This window comes from Panthera pardus, unplaced genomic scaffold (assembly GCF_024362965.1).
Source record: "Panthera pardus isolate Hobbes unplaced genomic scaffold, ASM2436296v1 HiC_scaffold_23, whole genome shotgun sequence".
NCBI lineage: Eukaryota > Metazoa > Chordata > Mammalia > Carnivora > Felidae > Panthera > Panthera pardus.
Genome location: NW_026526799.1, coordinates 1,057,264 through 1,075,744, shown reverse-complemented (window position 1 = coordinate 1,075,744; position 18,481 = coordinate 1,057,264). Strand labels below are relative to the sequence as shown.

The window sequence follows — 18,481 nt, the reverse complement described above, 5'->3', positions numbered from 1 at the left end:
AGACGCGTGGCTCAGGCAGGGCCCATTAGGAAGAGGCGATGGCAGTTTGGTCCATCCGCCATGGTCCTACCTGGCAAGGACAGCAGGGGTTGGGCTTGGACAAGGTTTTTCTCATCCCAGGTTGGTGCATCTCCACTTCTCTGCAAATCATGGAGCAAGAGGTTGGGAGCTACCTATCTCTGATGCTCTCGTGGCTTAATCTGTGATAAGGGGGACCGTGTCACAGAGCCGTCCTGGACGGCAGGAGAGCGGATAGGGTAGCTCCCAACTCTTACAGGTGGGAACCCAGTATCCCCTTTGAGGGTGAAAGAAACAACCTTATTTAACGTACCCAACCCAGAACAGAGCACCAGAAGACGAAAATTCTGACAATAGACAGTAATGTATATATATACATATTTTTCATTTTCAACGATAAATCCTCAGTTCTGCATACTAAGGCTTAAGTTTCAGTCACCTAGTTGAAAGTCCACAGATAAACAGGAGAATAAAAACAGTGACATAAAGGCCCCTAAACATGAAGGCTCACTACAGACAAAAGCATCCGTCCCTTAGCTGTTCACAGCGTGAAACGTTCCGGCTGCCCCGTGTGGGGAAACGGAGACCTCGACAGAGCAAGCTGAGAGTCATTCGAAGGTCTTGGGAATGGATGCTGGATCCTGCTGCTTTAAAATCTGAGATGCTCCCCAAACCCCTCTTTCGGGAATTTATTATGCCGTCCGGAGTGCTTCTTCCTACTCTCAGCATTTGTTCATAACCCACCTTGTTCTCAGAAGAATTAAGGTAGCGAGTTTCTGCCAATCATTTTTCCTTGACCCTGTAGCAAGACATTAGAGTCAAACGCTGAAAAGGATTCTCTCCGTGCAATTATGTCAAAGCACCATTCAACAGGTGGAAACTGGGATCAAATTCTGATCAAATTACAACAGCTTCCTGCACGCTGGAGAAACCTTGCTCTCAAGTTATTTGACAAAGAAGGACAATAGACCAAAACTAGGTGTTCAGATAGACATACACAGATAGATACGTAAATGGTTAAATAGAGATTTTTTTTTTTTTTTTTTTTTTTTTTTTTTTGCGCTGCTGACAAGTATTTGGAACTCTGGAGTCGGTGCTGCGTTGTGGAGAACACCTCCGCGCCTTTATCGTGTGACTGACAAGCTTTCAAGATCCTGTGAAAGCCACCGGAAGTGGTTTTGTGGCACATAGAAACCATGGTCCGCAGTTAGAATGTCAAAGTTTCTACCTCGTCTCTACTCCTCAAGGCACAAGGACACGTTCCAAACTCTCCGACTCGCGTGTGAGAAGCAGAGTGCCCGGTACCACCAGGAGACAGAAGACCAAGGAGCTCATGGGAGACCGCGTGGGTGGCCGTGATTTTCCAGTACTGACCTTACGGTGTTGGTGAGCGGCTCTCCCCACACCCCGGGGTGCGGACAGGAAGATCTCCCGGCCCGGGTCCCTCAGCCTCATACGCAGAGGGAGCACACTCCATGCTATGCCTGACTCGGCAGGTGAGCTCCTCCCTACGCCATGCGCAGGAGAAAGATCCGGAATGTTCCATGAAGATCTGCAACGAGGATCATAATGGTGACCAAAGGGCAAGATTGAAAAGTCGTAGTCCTTCCTGCGAGTCAGCAGAGAAGTAGCATCCTCTGGGGACACACAACCTGTGACTTCACCTGCAACGCAACATTAAGGAAAACAGAACTCATCCAGCTCTCTCCCTCCGCGGCCCCGGGCAGGCACGTAGCAAATATCTGCCGCGTAACATATTCCCCACCGCGAGACTTCAATAAAATGGAAAGAATCCAATTAAATTTTTTTTTGCTTGGAATTCAATTTGCATGTTCTGCTCGTCCGTTACATTCTTTTGGGAGGAAAAGATATTGCACTTCTAACAACGCATCCGAGCGTCATCGAGTCAAAGCCAATAGGAGGGTAGGTCTCTCTAGAACGCACACTTCCTGAAGCGCACCTTGCCCACCGGCAGAAAGCCCCAGCGAGCTGTCGCCACACGGCCCTGAGGCCTCACGCCACAGAGGGAGAGCCGGCGGCCGCCAGCCGTGCGCGGCGGGGCGGCCCCGGGCTCAGGATTTCATCGTGCAGATGGGCACGACAACCACGAGGATGACCGTGCACGCGGCAGCGGCGACCAGAGCGGCGATCTTGCAGACCTTGGCTCGTCTGAACTCGGCTTCCTTACGCTTCAGTAACGAGTCGTAGCCCGGGGTATAAACATCCTCCATCCAGTATTCTAAGTTGTTTGGGTTTAAGGACTCCTGCGTCTAGAAGCAACGACAAGACGTTAGGGACACGGGAAGTACTTGAAAGCAGGTCCCAGAGCGCCTGACTCGTCCGCAGCCCGGGACCACCGCGACATCCGCCATGCCAGCCCCGCCTGACAGGGGCCACCGAGGCCTCGGGCTCCTACACACCACGACTACACCTGCCCCGCCCTCGCTGCCTGAGTCCACGGGTCTGACACGGGGAAACCACGGGTCTTCTCGCTGTGAGCAAGCAAATCAGGGCCGAGACAAACGGGGCTCAACGCCAGGGGTCTGCGGCCACGAGCGGGCCGGCCGGGCCGTGGGACAACCCGGGAACCTCACTGACGGGTATGCTCCCCTACCGGCCCTAAGGACAGAGCCCTTTGAGGCAGGGCTCTCTCGTGGCTCTGATTCCGTTCCCAGATCCACACAAAAGCGCTACTGAGAAATCAAAGTCCTGTCCCAGACGAGCAGCTCACACACAATCTAAAATGCGGTCAGGCCGCTGCTCGGAGTCCCGGTCCACAGGGCCGTGCAGACGGTCCGAGGGCCACGGGCTGCGTCCGCGATGGCAGGCCCGCGCTGACCTCGGTCTCCCGTGTCCTGAGATTGACACAGCGTCTGTAGGAGAAACACCACAGTTCTCCTGAACGGCCCGTGGACCCCGCTCCCCGGTGATGTGCTAATCAGTTCCTGTAACAGGGCGGAGGGGGGAGCAGTGTTCTCCCCCTCCGGCAAGAGCTTTTAATAACGTAGCGTCACGTGAAAGCAAACACAGAAATCCCAAGCGAGCTCACCTAAATCTCTGAAACACAAACAAACGTATCCATTCTGGAGATTTTCTCGGCTTGTTTAATGCTCAAAACGTGCACGTTAAAGTCGCTCGGACACACGCACAAGATCACAAAACACATCCTTTGAAAACTGTTTGAAAACTGCATTGTAGCGTGTTTTGGGGGGGATGTTGGTGATTCTGACCCGTGTTACTCACTGGCCCGTCCTTCCAGACACGCCTCTGATATTTGTCACCTGGCTCTGGGGACAGAGCAGCCTGGCCCCGTGGACGCACGCCAGGTGGGCCCGGTCAGTGGACGGGACGTTTTCCCAATTCCCTCCAGGCGTCTGCTCCGGGGCCCTGGGCCTCGGTGGGTTTCAGAAACAGCTCCCTTCCCTCGGCCTCAGATCCCCGGGCGACGACATCTGTCCCTGGTGCTGGTGCCCGGATGCCCCCCGGGCTCTCACCCTGCCCATCGCACCGTGACAGCCCCTCCCTGACAGTCCCTCCCTTCCTGGGCCATCGTGAGTGACGGGACTCTCTCAGGAACGGAAAGTCTGTCAGGACAGGGGGCTGGGTCTCTGCGGGAGCCCCCACTGCCGCGTCCTCTGCTGGAGTCCCAGGAGCCCCGGCCTCCCCCAGCTGCCCGCTCCCGCCATTAGGACGAGCACCCGTCTTCAGGCTCCAGCCAGGGCTCCCTCCCCCCAAAGTCTGCCCCCCACGGGCACTTGCCATGTGTGGCTGGGCCACGAAAGCCCTTCAGCCATCTCACGGACACCGGACGGGAGAGGGGGATCCGGGACGGGTAATCTCACGGGCAGACTGGTCTGCCACGGTGAGCGGCCACCTGCCAGGGTTGGACGGCTGAACAGCAGCCCCCCCCCCCCACTCTGCACCTTCAAGACGGGCCCGGCCGCCTCTGCCTCCCAGTCTTGTCACGGAGGGAGGCCTGGAGCCAACCAAGCCCACCCTGCATGGCGGGTTCTGTCTCAAACAGAAGGAAGTCGGCTTCCTTTCACGGTCACGTACACCTTACAGGCCGGGACTCAGCCTGCAAAATAAACTATTTTTTATTAGCCTTCCTGATAACTTCAGGCTCTAAGGACAAGAAACAGCGGTGATACCACAGTTTCCAGGGCCAGGGGCCAGGGTGGCTTGTGACCAGGCCCCTAGACCCTTCGAGTGACAACAGGGCCCCCCCTTTGCTCCCGCCCCCGAGCGGGCGACCTCACACCCAGACACACGGGGCCCCGGAGATCGTCCAGATGGCACAGCTGTCCTGACATCACCTGAGTTTCCGAAAAGGAACGAGAACGAGTCAGGCCGCGCCTCCTGGCAACCCCTCCCCTCCTGCTTTGTGCAAAGGGCGCTCCCTCCTTGGCTCGACCTTAAGTGAGGTCACCAAAGCTCTCTAGTCTGAAGGCCCGCTGTTATTTCGGGCAATTTTGTGTTTATACTTATAAACGTGGCACGTTAACATGTCACGCATCTGTAGGGGCAAAAAGTCACCTGTGCCTGGGAACGGCCCCCTCCCCCAACTTCAAGACGCTGTTTCAGGGCCCCCGGGCAGCTCAGTCGGTTAAGGGCCGACTCTCAGTTTCGGCTCAGGTGATGACCTCACAGTCTGTGAGTTCGAGCCCCGTGGTGGCTTCTGCTCTGACAGCGTGGAGCCAGTTTGGGATTCTCTGTCTCCCTCTCTCTCTGCCCCTCCCCCCCACCCCGCGTCTGTCTGTCTGTCTCCGTCTCTCAGAAATACATAAACGTTAAAATAAAGACATTAGTCGATCTATGAGTCGTTCGATTCATCTGACCCTTTCACGGCCGTGTACTAATTGAACCATCCACGCCGTGAGACCCAGGAACGCAGGGGGAGTGGCCCCCACCGCGAAGCCGCACAGGGCCCACCTGCAGGGCATCCAAGCCCTGGCCCACGAGCAGGAGGAGGACAGGACAGGGAGCGGCCCGGAGGGACAGTGGACACAGCACACGCAGGGACACAGCGTGCAGGGGGTAAGAGGGGCGAGGGGGCTGTCAGCACAAGCCCCACCGTTAGAGTCTAGCCAGGGCTGCCCCTTCCCCTAACTGCCGTCACTCAGATTCACTGTGGTCATTGCAGGGACACGCGGGGCCCCCGCTCTCTCGGCAGCCCAGGAGGAGGACCAGGGGCTGGGCTGGGTCCCGCACAGACTGAGGCTTGTCCGACCCGGGCCAGGCACTCGGATCCCAGAACTGGCATCTCCTCGTCTGCAAGCCGAGGACCCTACGGTCCCCGCGCCCCGTGCTCACAGCCTCCCGGGAAAGAACACGCAGACCTGACTCGTTTCAGCATCACTTAACTGGCCCCTGAAATCCTTTCTAGCCCCTGCTTCCCGCTGGGGACTTTCAGTACCTTCTTCCCAAACCTTCTCACAGCGGCTCTGCAAGGGACACACGGGCACGACCAGTGCACGGCGCGGAGCGGGCAGAGGGGATGTCCCGGGTCCCTCCGCAGAGGAGCCCAGGGCTGGGGGAACCCGAGGTCTCTGCCCGCCACACCGCGCCCCCCGGCCCCCGCCACTGGCATCTCCCCCACAGCCCTCAACAGGCCAGGTCACAAAGCTCATTCTGCAGGCGAGGACGGGATGCTTTCCCGTGGTGACACAGAGACACGGGCAGGCGCAGTGTGCACGGGACCAGGTGGGGCTGCCCACCGACGTGTGCCCGAACCCCAGCCCCTCGTGTGGTGGCCAGACTCGGGCCACGACTGCGTGCACCGAGCTCCCGGGGGTGGCTCTTACCTGGGGCTGCTCCACATGGACACATAATCCATGGCTTGGCTCCCACAAATATGTTTATCCCACGTGCTACATGTGGAAGGAGAAATCGGCTGGTGTTTCGTGAAGCTCTGTCCCAGGTCTCGTGGGCAACGAACGAGGAGGATGTACACTCGCTACGGAGCCTTAAACGCACCGGTAGCTACTCGGCGGCCAAAGTCAGTCAATCAACCCCGCGTTCCCACTGCCAAATGTTTGCAAGCAAATCAGCAAAGGAACGCTCCCCGTGTTAAAGTCTCGGCTCTGCGGCTGATCAAGGTTCGGAATCCCGGGGCGGGGGCCCCGGGGCGCCGGACGGCGAGGTCCCTCCTGCATGGGCTGGGGTGTGGGGCGGGGGGCCTCCCCCCGCCGCCCGCGACCGCGCGAGACTCACCTGCAGGTCTAGGGCCGTCAGCTTGCCCTTGTCACCCGCGTTCCTTGCGTACTCCTCGATGGTCCAGGAGGGCTGGCCCCGCTTCACCTCGGCCAGTTCCGTCAGCCGCATGTCCGCGTACAGGGGGTCACTCTTCATGTGGGCTTTGAGGGAGGCGGGGTAGGGGTGCGGGCTGAACACCTGCTCCACCAGGAAGCTGTCCTTGCACTGCTTGGGCAGTCGGTGCTGCGGGGGGACGCTGTATGGCCCGGCCGCCTGCAGAGGGGCACAGGGGGAGGCCAGGAAAGTAGCACAGAGGCTGTGGGATTTCACGGCACAACCGGGCAGCCGGCAGCTTTCTACTGCGAGGCCCCGTGGGCATCCGGGGAACAGGGGCCCCAAGGGCGTCGGGGGAACAGGGGCCCCGAGGGCGTCCGGGGAACAGAATGTGGGGATTTAGCACAGATAGAAGGTACGCCAGGAGTGGGGGCAAGTGTCCAGGAAAAGTGTGCAATGGGATGGCCCTCACGTGAGCTCAGGTAACAAGGCCTCGCGGACCAAGCCCTCGTGGCGTCACTGCCATTAGCAGCCCTCCTCGCGCAGGCACGGAGCGGAGCCCAGAGAGGCCCCGCCGAGCAGGGGCGAGGCCCCCACGGAGCAGGGGCACAGCCGCTGGGGGGCTCGGCTTCCAGCTGGGCTTCCGGGAGTGTCAGCCCCTCGTTTTTCCCAGTGTGTACCTGGTGCCGAGGAGTAAGCACCGCGGGCCCCCTTCCCCTCGAGGCGCTTCCGACATCGGGCCACCCTGCCCCTCGGGAGGGAAGCAGCCAGAGGGCACACGCCGGGAGCCTCCGGTGGTGCCGAGACCCTCCGGGGAGCGGCCAGCTGGACAGCAGCGTGGGGTCCCGGCCCGGGGGACTCTGCTCTCCGTGAAGCTGTCACACGGGGGTCTCACAGGGCCTCCGGGAAGCACTCGGTGACTGCCAAGCCTGGGTGGGCCCCCATCTCTGCACACTCTGCAGGCCCGTGACTGCCCGGCTCCCCGTCCGTCCGCCCCCTGGACGGCGAGGCCCGTAAAAGCGGGGGCCTGTCAGTGTCCGCCTTTCTCCCCCTCTCCCGCCAGATCGGACGGCCGAGCAGAGGGCCGCCCACCCGTGTGTCAGAGGGGGTCGACACCAAAACACGAAGCCGTGTACGCGACGCGGAGAAGCCAGGGACAACAGGGCAGGCAGGGAGGAGAGGCTGCGGGTGCCCGAGGGGGACGCGTGCGTGAGCGCGGGATGGGCCGCGAGGCGCGAGTGTGTGAGCGTGGGCCTGCACGTGGACCGGGCCGGCTGGCGCCACACCGGCTCCCGACAGCACGGGCTGCACGTGGCTGCACCAGAGCCGAGCGGTGGCCAGCACAGGCAGGAGATGCCTCCCTGGGATCGGACAAGGTCACTTCCGGCGCCTGGGGGCTCAGTCGGTGGAGCCTCCGACTTCGGCTCAGAGACTGCGGCCCGGGTCAGGATCTCGCGGTCCGTGAGTTCGGGCCCCGCGTCGGGCTCCGTGCCGACAGCTCGGAGCCCGGAGCCCGTTTCGGATTCTGTGTCTCCCTCTCTCTCTGCCCCTCCCCTGCTCGTGCTCTGTCTCTTTCTCTCAAGAATAAATACACCTAAACAAAGATTAACACACACACACATATATATATATATATGTATATACATATATGTATATAAATCACATCTTTTACCCTCCTTCCTCCGATTCTGGACACTGAAAACTTGCGTGGAAGCCAGCCTCCCGCGTGGCTTCGCGAGCCCGCAGCCCACACCGCCGTCACGCCCTCCCCGGCACCGGCCCCTCCAAGCACCTGCGGCCCGTCCCGCAGAACCAGGGCATCGGCTCTGGCCAGAAAGGGGCGAGGAGGGCCGCCGCGGGCGCCACTGGCCCGCGGCTCCCCGCTGCAGGGGACGCGAGCATCGTGTACGCCCGCCCTGGCACCGACGGGGACGTGTCGGCCCTCAAGATGCAAAGGCACCGAGGCTCCCGGGAAGAGTGACCACACGGCTGCGATGGCAGACAGCCACGGGGCAGGGGAAACGGGCGTCGCGTGTCGGGGAGCTGCCGTCGGGGGCGGGGGGGCCGTTCCCTGACTGGGGACTCACCGCCCGCTCCCTGCGCCCCGCTGTTTCAGGAGCAGTCACCCCTGGCTCGCCCGCGTCTCCCCCACACTCCCCGCTCCACCACCCCTCCTGAATCCGAGCCCCGGTCTCTCCCGTGGACAATACCAGGCGCACGCTGCTTCCAACTGGCGGACGGACCATCTGCCCGGGCCGTCCTCCCTGTCCTAACGCGGACAGTGCCCCCGATCTGGAAGGACAGCCAGGCTCCTCCGGGGATGCGCCCCGGGGCTGTCCCAGCGCAAAGGCCCCGATGGGTGGGCGCGGATTAAATTACCTCTTTGGACTTCTGGTGCCAGTCCTTACTCTCCCCGGGGCCCCTGTCCTTCACCTCCTCCTCACCGAGGCCCACGCGGCTGGCGTAGGTGATGGTGCGCCAGTCTCTGGGCGAGTTGGAGGTGCTGGCGATTTTGGACTCCGTGGCGCTGTTCTCCTCCGTCAGGGACCTCGAGGACGGCCTGGTGAAGAGGCTCTTTTTTAAGGCCTTGACGCGGAGGCTCTCGCTGTTGCTTCCGCTGGCCTCTGAGCAGCACCAGTCGGCCGCGTTCTCGGGTTTGGGTCCACGGGGGCCGCTGTGCCCACGAAACATCCGGGGAGAGGCGCTCTCGTCGGACGGAGCCTCGCTCGTCCAGGAATTCAGGTCGACCTGCACACCCGCCTTCTCGGGTTGCTGCATTTTCTGATCCAGCTTATTTAGCTTGCCCAGGACCTGCGAAATTTCCTCGCGGACACCCGACAGCGACTCAAGCTTCCGCTCGATTTCGCCGATCCTCAGCACCAGCCTGCACACACTGGTCTTCAGCTCCTCTTCGGAGCGGTGGCTGCTGCCTTCGGGCCGGCTGCCCTTTTCTCCTTTGCTACCGGGAAGCCCGTTGGCGATTTTGGTTACGCTGTGCTCCGGCGAACTGTCACAGTCTGACTTGTGAAGCTGAGACAAGGACCCTGTGCTGTTGTAGCAGGAGGACTGCATCACCCCCGTGGAGCCACTGATGCTCATGTCGTCAAGAAATCGAAAAATGTCGCTGATGTCATCGCTGACGACCTCCGAGTCGTCGTCCGACTGCCTCATGGCGTGCCTGTCACTGTACTTGCTCTGCCCGGAGGCGCACAGGTCCTTGTACTTCTTGGGCTCCAACACGTGCTGCTCGGTCTGGGTGCCCACGCTGCTGGTGTCTGAGCTGAGCTGCCCCCCCGTGCAGCTAATGCTCTTGTCTTTGAACTTTCTGACCGGCTCGTGCTTCTCCAGGTCAACGGGGGACGAGACCTCTTTAGGTTTGAGCCCGTCTGGTTTTGCCGCGTAGCCCCCGGGAAGGACCTGCTGTGGGTCGCTTGGCGCGAGGTAAGTGGGCCGCCTGTCTGGGGCTGGGAAACTGGGGGTCTGGCTGCTGGGGTGTGGATATCGCAGCTTCTCCTCAGAGGGGTTTCTGTTCAGGAAGGACCGTTCAAAGTCAGGGACCTCCTCGGTGTTGAGGCTCCAGCTTTTGGCCGGCCAGGGGGTCTGCTTGCCCGGCCTCCCCACGCAGCGCCTGGCTTCCTGCGCCCCCGTCACTGGAGTGGGCCCAAAATACGTGGAGGCCTGAAGGTCGTCTAAGCTCTCGTGTTTGGCCCGCCTCTTGTCAGGCACCGGGGAGTACGTGCGGTTCAGGTACTGGCTGTTGCAGGGCATCTCAAAGCTGCGGTTGAAGAAGGGTGTCCCGTGGGGCTCCGGGTGCCCCCGGGGCTCCCCACGCTCGGCCTCTCCCTTGCTGGCGGGGCCAACCAGCGTGGGCGACACGGCCATCAGGTTGTGAAAATCCTCCTTAAAGATGTTCCTCTTCTGGACACAGGACTGGATGACAAAGGGCTCCGTGCTGCCACCCTGGCTCATGGGCAGGGAGTCCTGGTCTGAGACGGGCTCGCTCTCGATGTTCATGGGGAAGTAGGTTCTCTGCATCTCACAGGGCTGGGGGCTGGCGATGGAGTAGGGCGCCAGCGCCTGCAGCCGGTCCAGGGAGGCCGCGCGGCTCTTCGGCTCCTTGCCGACGCCCAGCAGGAAGTTGGGCTCGGAGGCAGGCACGAACTGCGGCGGGCGGTCCTTGGGGTCCGCCTTCCGGCCCTGGGACGCCTGGCGGGCGGGGTAGCCCCGGCGGAAGGGCCTGTCGCCCAGCTCGCAGCCGAGGGGCTCGCACTGGGCCGCGGCACAGGCCTCCGCGTCCGACCCGCAGGGCTCGAAGGGCGCCTCCTTGTGGCGCCCCTTCTGCCGGCCCGTGGGCAGCTTGCCCTTGGCCGCGCCCCCGTTCATCTGGATCAGGTTGAATATGGTCACGACGTCCGCGGCCACCATGATCTTCTTCGACTGCTGGTTGTTCCCGGGGCACTTCATCTTCTCCTTGAACAGCGTGGCCGGGAAGTTGGGGTCCAGACAGGCCGTGTAGAAGAGCACGCTTCTCAGTTTGGCGAGCTGGGACAGGTCGAAGCGGGCACACAGGGACTTGCACAGGTCCTGGTAGGAAACGGTGTTTTGCTTGCTGTCCAGCTCCTCCAAGATCTTCATCAGGAAGAGGGAAGTGTCCTGGTTGGTGTCCATGGCTGAGGACGTCAGAGCCTCGCGGCCGACGCTGAATGCTCCAGTCCGTTCTACAGTGACAACATCACAAAGTAGAGGGAGATCATAAACACCAGTGTAAACCAGGCCAGTTACGAACCTAGCGACACGCGAGGAGCTCTTTAATTTAAAAGCGTAGGGGGCGCCTGGGTGGCTCAGTCGGTTGAGCGTCCGACTTCAGCTCGGGTCACGATCTCACGGTCTGTGAGTTCGAGCCCCGCGTCGGGCTCTGTGCTAACAGCTCAGAGCCTGGAGCCCGCTTCGCATTCTGTGTCTCCCTCTCTCTCTGACCCTCCCCCGTTCATGCTCTGTCTCTCTCTGTCTCAAAAATAAATAAACGTTAAAAAAAAAATAAATAAAATAAATAAAAGTGTATCAGCAGCTTCGGAAACATTCATAGCCTACGACTTGTAAGTCCCTTCCCAGGAACCCACCTTAAAGAAATTGTCGAGGACCGTGATTCATGTACAAAGATGTTTGCTGTGATGGCGTCTATAACAGTGGAAAAATGAAACATCTTGAGTGTCCAAATAACAAAGGAATGCGTACATAAGATATGTTATGATAAACAATGACTCTTTGAGGCAGTAAGATTAGATTAAAGTGCATCCTCATGATGGAGTACCACCCATCAATAAAAAGGAGCAAACGACCGGCACAGGCAACACCGTGGACGGGGCTCACAGGCATTGTGCGTGAGCGAAAGAAGCCACGTGCGTGAGGACGCCACTTTAATGACGCTCGGGAAGACACGTCGGTGGTCGCGGGGGCTGGCGGGCGGTGCTTCCCTGACCGTCTACATCTGTCAAAAGTCACGCAGCCGTGTGCTAACACGTGTGGCTTTCGCTACATGTGAATTACACCTTCATTTAAAAATTACACACGGAAGACTTTTTAATGACAAAAAAAAAATATGACACAATATTGAGTGAAAAAAATGAAAATCAGTCTGTATATGTGAGAAGGTCTTCATTATGCAAAGTGATATATTCTTGGAGACGACAGTGAAAGAAATTAATGGACACTGAAATGTTAACAGTGGTTACGTTTGGATGGTAAATATGGACTTTTTTTTTCTGAACGGTAATCTTCGTTCCTCAGCATTTTATTATGCAAATTTTCAAACACAGAGCAAAGCCGAGAGAATTTTATAGCAAATACTCCTATACCCGCCATCTGGATTCTACCATTAACATTTTACCGTATCTGGTGCCTCACATATCCATCCATCCTTCATCGGGCTAGCTTCTTTTGTTTCTAGTGCACTTCAGAGTAAATTGCAGGCATCTGAACACTTCCCCTGAGCGTTTCATCATGCGTATCATTAATCCAAGTCCCAACCAACAACACTTCACAGCTTTTCTTTAATACAAGATCTACACGGGGCGCCTGGGTGGCTCAGTCGGTTGGACGTCCAACTTCGGCTCAGGTCATGATCTCACGGTCCGTGGGTTCGAGCCCCGCATCGGGCTCTGTGCTGACGGCTCGGAGCCTGGAGCCTGCTTCGGATGCTGTGTCTCCCTCTCTCTCTGCCCCTCCCCCTCTCACTCTCTGTCTCTCAAAAAATGAATAAACGTTAAAAAAAAAAAATAAGATCTACATGCACAAATCTTAAGGGTGCGTTTGCTGAAGCTTCAATAAAAGCACGTCTGTGTAGTAACCAACCCCCCCTGGAAAGATCTAGAACATTCCCAGTGCCGCAGAGAGTTCCCTCGTACCCCTTCCCCTTCACCCTGTGTTCTGATGTGTTATGTGTAATGTTATTTTTCTTCATAATTTCCCATCCTCTCTGAAATCCTGATGTCCGCTATTTCGTAATCAGCACACAGAAATAATAAGCCTTACTTCGAAATGGACGGAAAAGCCACGTTAACCAGTCCCTGAACGGACACATTAAACACACCAAACCGAGGGTTTCACAGAATTCCCTAAGACAGAGTAGAGCCCATCCATTATTGGGGACCAGGTCTGAGATTTACCAGGACGCCCAGGACATGTGTCTTCGGCTGCACCTGCTGGCAGGCCGCTCTGTCTGTGCAGGCCCAGCCTGTTCCCCTGTTTTCTACACGAACCGCATCTTTTCTCTGGGCTGGTTTCAGCGGCTCCCAGCAGCAGGCTGTCCCTCCTGAGGGCAGAGCTCCCACGAGGAGCTCCCACACGTGTCTGCAGGGGCCACGGTCTGGATGTCCCCGTGGGGAGGAGGCAACGAGGGCCCTAGGGGTCCCGTTCCCACCCAGAGCATGCTGCGGGCAAGCACGCCCTACGGGGCCACCCAGCCCGCCCCAAGAAAGCGCTCGGTGTGGGGACCATCTGTTAAAGGAGGGGACTCGGGTGTGGAGTAAGTGGGCGCAGGATGGGGGGGGGACAAATGCACATTCTGCTCGATCACTGGGGACCCGAGCACCTGCAGAGACGCTCTTCCTGGACTCTGACAGCCTCACCAGACCTCTTGGGAGTGTCCTGACCGACAGGGAAACGGACTTGGGGGGCAGAGGGCAGCCACAGGGAGCAGCGAGCCCCGACCCTTCACGGCTCCCGGGAGACCCCGACTCTGCTTCCCCGGGGGGGGCTTCTCCACGTTCTCCCCTGCCCACTGGCTACACACTTCTCGGCCCCAGTCAGCAAGGCCCAGGGTCTCCGGCAGAGAAGGAAGGAATCACGAGTGATCTGGAAAGCCTGAGTCATGTTTTATTAAAACCGCTCACGGACGGCCAGCGGAAGGCACCTGCCGCCACGCAAGTGGGCGTGTGGATGCAGGGGCAGCCCGTGTGCGAATGGCCACAGAGAAACCCCACAGGAGAGCAGACCAGGCAGGAGCCTGGAGACACGGGTGCTCCGTAACGGCGGGACCGGCTCCAGCTGCCGCGGGCGGGCTCCCTCCCTCGACCACACAGGCAGCCCTGTGGGGAGTGGGGGGAAATGCCGCCCCCATCTCACAGACCGGAGACTGAGGTCCCAGGAGGGGTGACCGCCCGTCCAGAAGGGACGCAAGTTGCCGAGGGCCCGAGTCGGGGCAGGTATGGGGGCCGCTCTGGCCCGTGCACCTGCTGAGCCCGGCTCTATGCAGGGGCCTACGTGGAACACGCACCACAGGACGGAGAGGGGGCTTCCCGGCTCTCGGTGCGCTTGGGACAGTAACACACGTGCACATTCACAGACACACACACACATGGAGACACACACCCCGCTCACTCAGCCTCCCTCTCTCTCAGCTCTCTCTGGGCCGGTCCCTCAGGGTGTGAACACTTTCAGCTCCCAGCACAGCCCAAAGCACATTGGGAGAGCGGCCGAGGCACCCACACACCCACCGTCTCGGGTCCAGGAGGCCAACACCAGCACAACACCTGCCAGCCACACGGGCCTCATGAATCTCGGTGGGCACGCGGACGGGCAGGGAGGGCTCTCAGGGGGCCCTGAGCAGCTGGGCGTTTGGCACTCAGGCCCCCTGAGGACCCCGTGTGGCCCCACGGACCGTCCCCCTCAACCCTGCCGAGTGCCCTACATCTCCCCGTGCTGGAACCCTGCTCCCCTTCCGGGGGCTCCTGCGGCAGCCCCTCCCCCACCCCTCACTGACCCCAGAGTTTAAGGGAGTCGTGCCCTCCTCGGTGGTCAGCGGCCCTCTGCCCGAGCCTGGGTCACAACATTTCTCACATGATCTCATGGTTGGTGAAGTTTTAACAAATGCCTGACAGGTATTCCAGGAAAGAGAGGACGGTGGAAAGCCAATAATCAAAATGATAATGTTAGAAATGTTTGAGACTGGAAACATGAACCTCAAACTCAAAGAGCAACCCCAAATAAGACATACAGAAATAAATTCACCTTTAAACAGCAAAAGACACATGAAGAGAAAGCCCTGAAATGGTTGAGGCAGTGGGGGAGGGAATGAATTACTGAGAAAAGAATAAAACTAAAAACAGATTTTTCAAGAATTAAAAAAAAAACCCAGACTATTCTCTTCTATAAAAATGATATTGTAATTTGGACCATCTTTCAGATAAACCGAGGTCTGTTTACAAAATCCATATTGTGCGTACTCCATTAACAGATGTCCAGAATTATTGGTCCATTTAAAGTTAAAAAAAAGAAGAAGAAAAACTAGAAGACATAGACACACACAAAAAAGAAAACTAGAAGACATAGACACAAAATTCTTAAAGTGCTAAGGAAAAATGACTTATCGTTTATAATCCTATCACCAGATAAACTATTATTCAGAAATAAAGATTAAAACTAACTGCAGACGAAGATGCCTTTGTCGCTCACATTCCTCACTGTAAAAGCTACTGAAGAAGCTCCTTCAGAGAAAAGAAAGATGGATTCAGAAAGAAGAAAGCAGTAAACGTATAGTAAATTCTAAACACACACCAACTGTATAAAACCATGTTAATGACTATTTTTAGAGCTAAAATAGAAGGGGGGTGGGGATCTAGGTTAAAACTCCCTAAGCATTACCTGGTATCCTCCAGAGGAGGAAGGAATGTTAAATAAATTTAGATGTTAACTCAAAAATGTATGTTAGAAAACAATTTATGGAGGGGCGCCTGGGTGGCTCAGTCAGTTAAGCAAAGGACTTCGGCTCAGGTCATGATCCAGCCCCTCATCAGGTTTGTGGTTTGTGAGTTCCAGCCCCTCATCAGGCTCTGTGCTGACAGCTCAGAGCCTGGAGCCTGCTTCGGATTCTGTGTCTCCCTCTCTCTCTGCACCTCCCCTGCTCACACTCTGTCTCTCTCAAAAATAAACATTTAAAACATTTTATAAAGATTTCTTTTTTTTAATTTTTTTTAACGTTTATTTATTTTTGAGACACAGAGAGACAGAGCATGAACGGGGGAGGGTCAGAGAGAGGGAGACACAGAATCTGAAACAGGCTCCAGGCTCTGAGCTGTCAGCACAGAGCCCGACACGGGCTCGAACTCACAAACCGGGAGATCATGACCTGAGCCGAAGTCGGCCGCTTAACCGACTGAGCCACCCAGGCGCCCCTAAAAAATTTTAAAAGAAGAAAAGAAAAAAATTTATGGATCACCACCAGGAGAACAGGAAGAAATTATAAAACTTAATGTAGAATTTTAAACGCATGTAGAGAAAACAGAATAAATGAACAATCAATCAATAGAAGGTCAGAAATCAGGGAAATGAAGCAGTGACAAAGTAAGACAAGTAAAAATCACGAATAAGGTGACAGAAATCTTTCCAAATACATCAAATCACAATAAACGTAAACAAGCTAAATTCATCAGCTCAAAGTCTGTGACTCTCATTTGGAATTTTTTTTTTTAATTGCAGCCAGATGCCACCTATGAGCGATATACCTAAACATACTGTCACGGAAAGGCTGCAAGGATCAGGATGAAGTAGGAAATTTCAGCCAAAACCAAATCAGAATACAGTTGGTGTTTGTTATAGGCAGAATAGTACAATAGTTAAAGATCGTAGACTCTTTTGCCAGATAGCCCAAATTTAAATCCAGTAATAGTACTGATCTTGCATGACTGAGTTTTATGTATGAGTGCCTGGAAAAGAGTAGGCAATTTGGCAATACAGAAAAAGCTCAAGATAAGCAAATTCTATCTCCCTCCACATCCACCCCTGGTTACAAAGCAAGGTGACCATTCACAGGGTTCATAAGGACGCAAAGCTGATTCTTAAAGACAGATTTTAATAGTAAAAGAGTACAGGGGGGTGGGGAGATCATATAATTGATATCATACAACAGCTAATATGAATTTATTTACAGCAAATTTAAGGATACACTTCAAAAACATTGGGGCGCCTGGGTGGCTCAGTCGGTTAAGCGGCCAACTTCGGCTCAGGTCATGATCTTGCGGTCTGTGAGTTCGAGCCCTGTGTCGGGCTCTGTGCTGACAGCTCAGAGCCTGGAGCCTGTTTCAGATTGTGTCTCCCTCTCTCTGACCCTCCCCTGTTCATGCTCTGTCTTTCTCTGTCTCAAAAATAAACGTTAAAAAAACTTTTTTTTAATTTAAAAAAAAAGAAAAACAAAAACATAAAAATGCATGGAAAAGAAAGTTACAAATGGATGTGTCGTGTGACTGGTGTAATTTGGAACAAAATAGATTGTTCTGCAATGTATACATCAAAAGGAAAGCACGAAAATGCACGTGGAATGAAATGGGCCAGGTTTGGGACAGTGGTTTCTTTTGGAGAAAGACAGAGGGGGAGGAAGATGTGGAGAAGCCTAAAATGAAGGCCCAGCATTAGGCGCTGCCTTGACATCTGGTGAGACCTGGAGGGCCTCGAATGGCTCCCCGTCTGCTCCTGCGGACAAGACCCCCCAGCCAAACGGGGGTTGGTACCCTGCCAGCTGCGGGACCGTGCACACAGGCCGATCACGGCCTCCCACGGGAAGCACGGGTCACTCACCGTCTTGTCACGACAAAGCCTGCCTCCCGCAGCCCGTGTGTCCAGTCTGCTCCCAAGTTCAAACCCCGTGTGGCCCCGTGTCCTCCTCCTCCAGGCTGTGAACGTGCGATTAATAACCACTGTCGGCTTCATCTGCCCAACGCCTGGTGTTTGGTGGGTGGCCACCCCCAAGACCCCACGACACGGGGGGAGGGCAGGGGACGGGAGCAGGACTCTCACAGTCTTTCCTTTGAAAACACGAAGCAACAAGCACTGCGGCAAAATGACGAAATGGGAGCCCCCGTTTCACCTCGGTGGCAGATGGACATCCCTTAGGTCACTTTCTCCTCTTTAACGCACTTTTGAAAATACATACTAATTAAAGTACATTTTAAAAACTAGAAAAACAAGTTCCCGCTTAGACCTGCCAGCAACAGAAAAGAAAATTTTTATAAATAAGGCCGCAAACAAGCAACTAAGAAAATCGACAAGACGCTATTTCTCCCCAGCCCCACAGTCTTCTGTGGAGTTTCTCAAGTTCCCCGCATGAGTGAAGACATATGGCGTCTGTCTCTCTCCGCCTGACTTATTTCACTTAGCATAACACCCTCCAGGTCCATCGGTGGGATGGGGCTTTGGGGAGGGGGTAAATGGGGGATGGGCATCGAGGAGGGCACCTGTTGGGATGAGCACTGGTGTTGCATGTAAGCGATGAATCACAGGAATCTACACCCCAAACCAAGAGCACGTTGTGTCCACTGTATGTTAGCCAACACACTATATGTTTAAAAAATGTTAGCCAACAAACTATATATTTGTTACATGGCTATATATGTTAGCCAACAAACTATATATTTAAAAAAATAATAATAACTAAATAATAAATGAAAAAAAGAAAATTGACAAGACAGCATTTTGTTGATGTTCTGCTTTGTTCTATTTGCATTTTTATGGTGAGAGGCTCTGTGTGCTGGAGGGAACCCTGAGCAGTTACTTGCTTTAAGATAATTTAGATGAGTTTTCCGGTCAAAACGCCGAGCTATTTGGACAGTCAAGTGTTAAAATTTATGATAAAGCTCCTATGATCATAATTTGGTGGAGAAATCCACGGAGAGTAGAAAGACAAGAAGTAAGACCCAATGCAGGTAAGGATTCGACGTATGAT

General features: G+C 56.0%; 2 protein-coding genes across 2 annotated transcripts in view; both read right to left on the bottom strand.

The window, feature by feature from the left end:
* Positions 1-2,002: 2,002 nt before the first annotated feature.
* On the bottom strand, positions 2,003-10,935 carry MINAR1 (membrane integral NOTCH2 associated receptor 1). Its single transcript, XM_019460469.2, has 3 exons — positions 8,647-10,935; positions 6,232-6,486; positions 2,003-2,288 (listed from the first exon to the last, which is right to left on the bottom strand). Exons 1-3 carry the CDS (start codon positions 10,933-10,935, stop codon positions 2,091-2,093), a joined length of 2,742 nt encoding a protein of 913 aa, XP_019316014.2. The 3' UTR covers positions 2,003-2,090.
* TMED3 (transmembrane p24 trafficking protein 3) overlaps positions 10,876-18,481 on the bottom strand; it is an 84,349-nt gene continuing 76,743 nt past the window's right edge. The window contains exon 3 of the mRNA XM_053888601.1: positions 10,876-10,985. Coding sequence (XP_053744576.1) covers positions 10,947-10,985 — 39 coding nt within the window. The 3' untranslated portion in view covers positions 10,876-10,946. The remainder of the gene's footprint in view (positions 10,986-18,481) is intronic.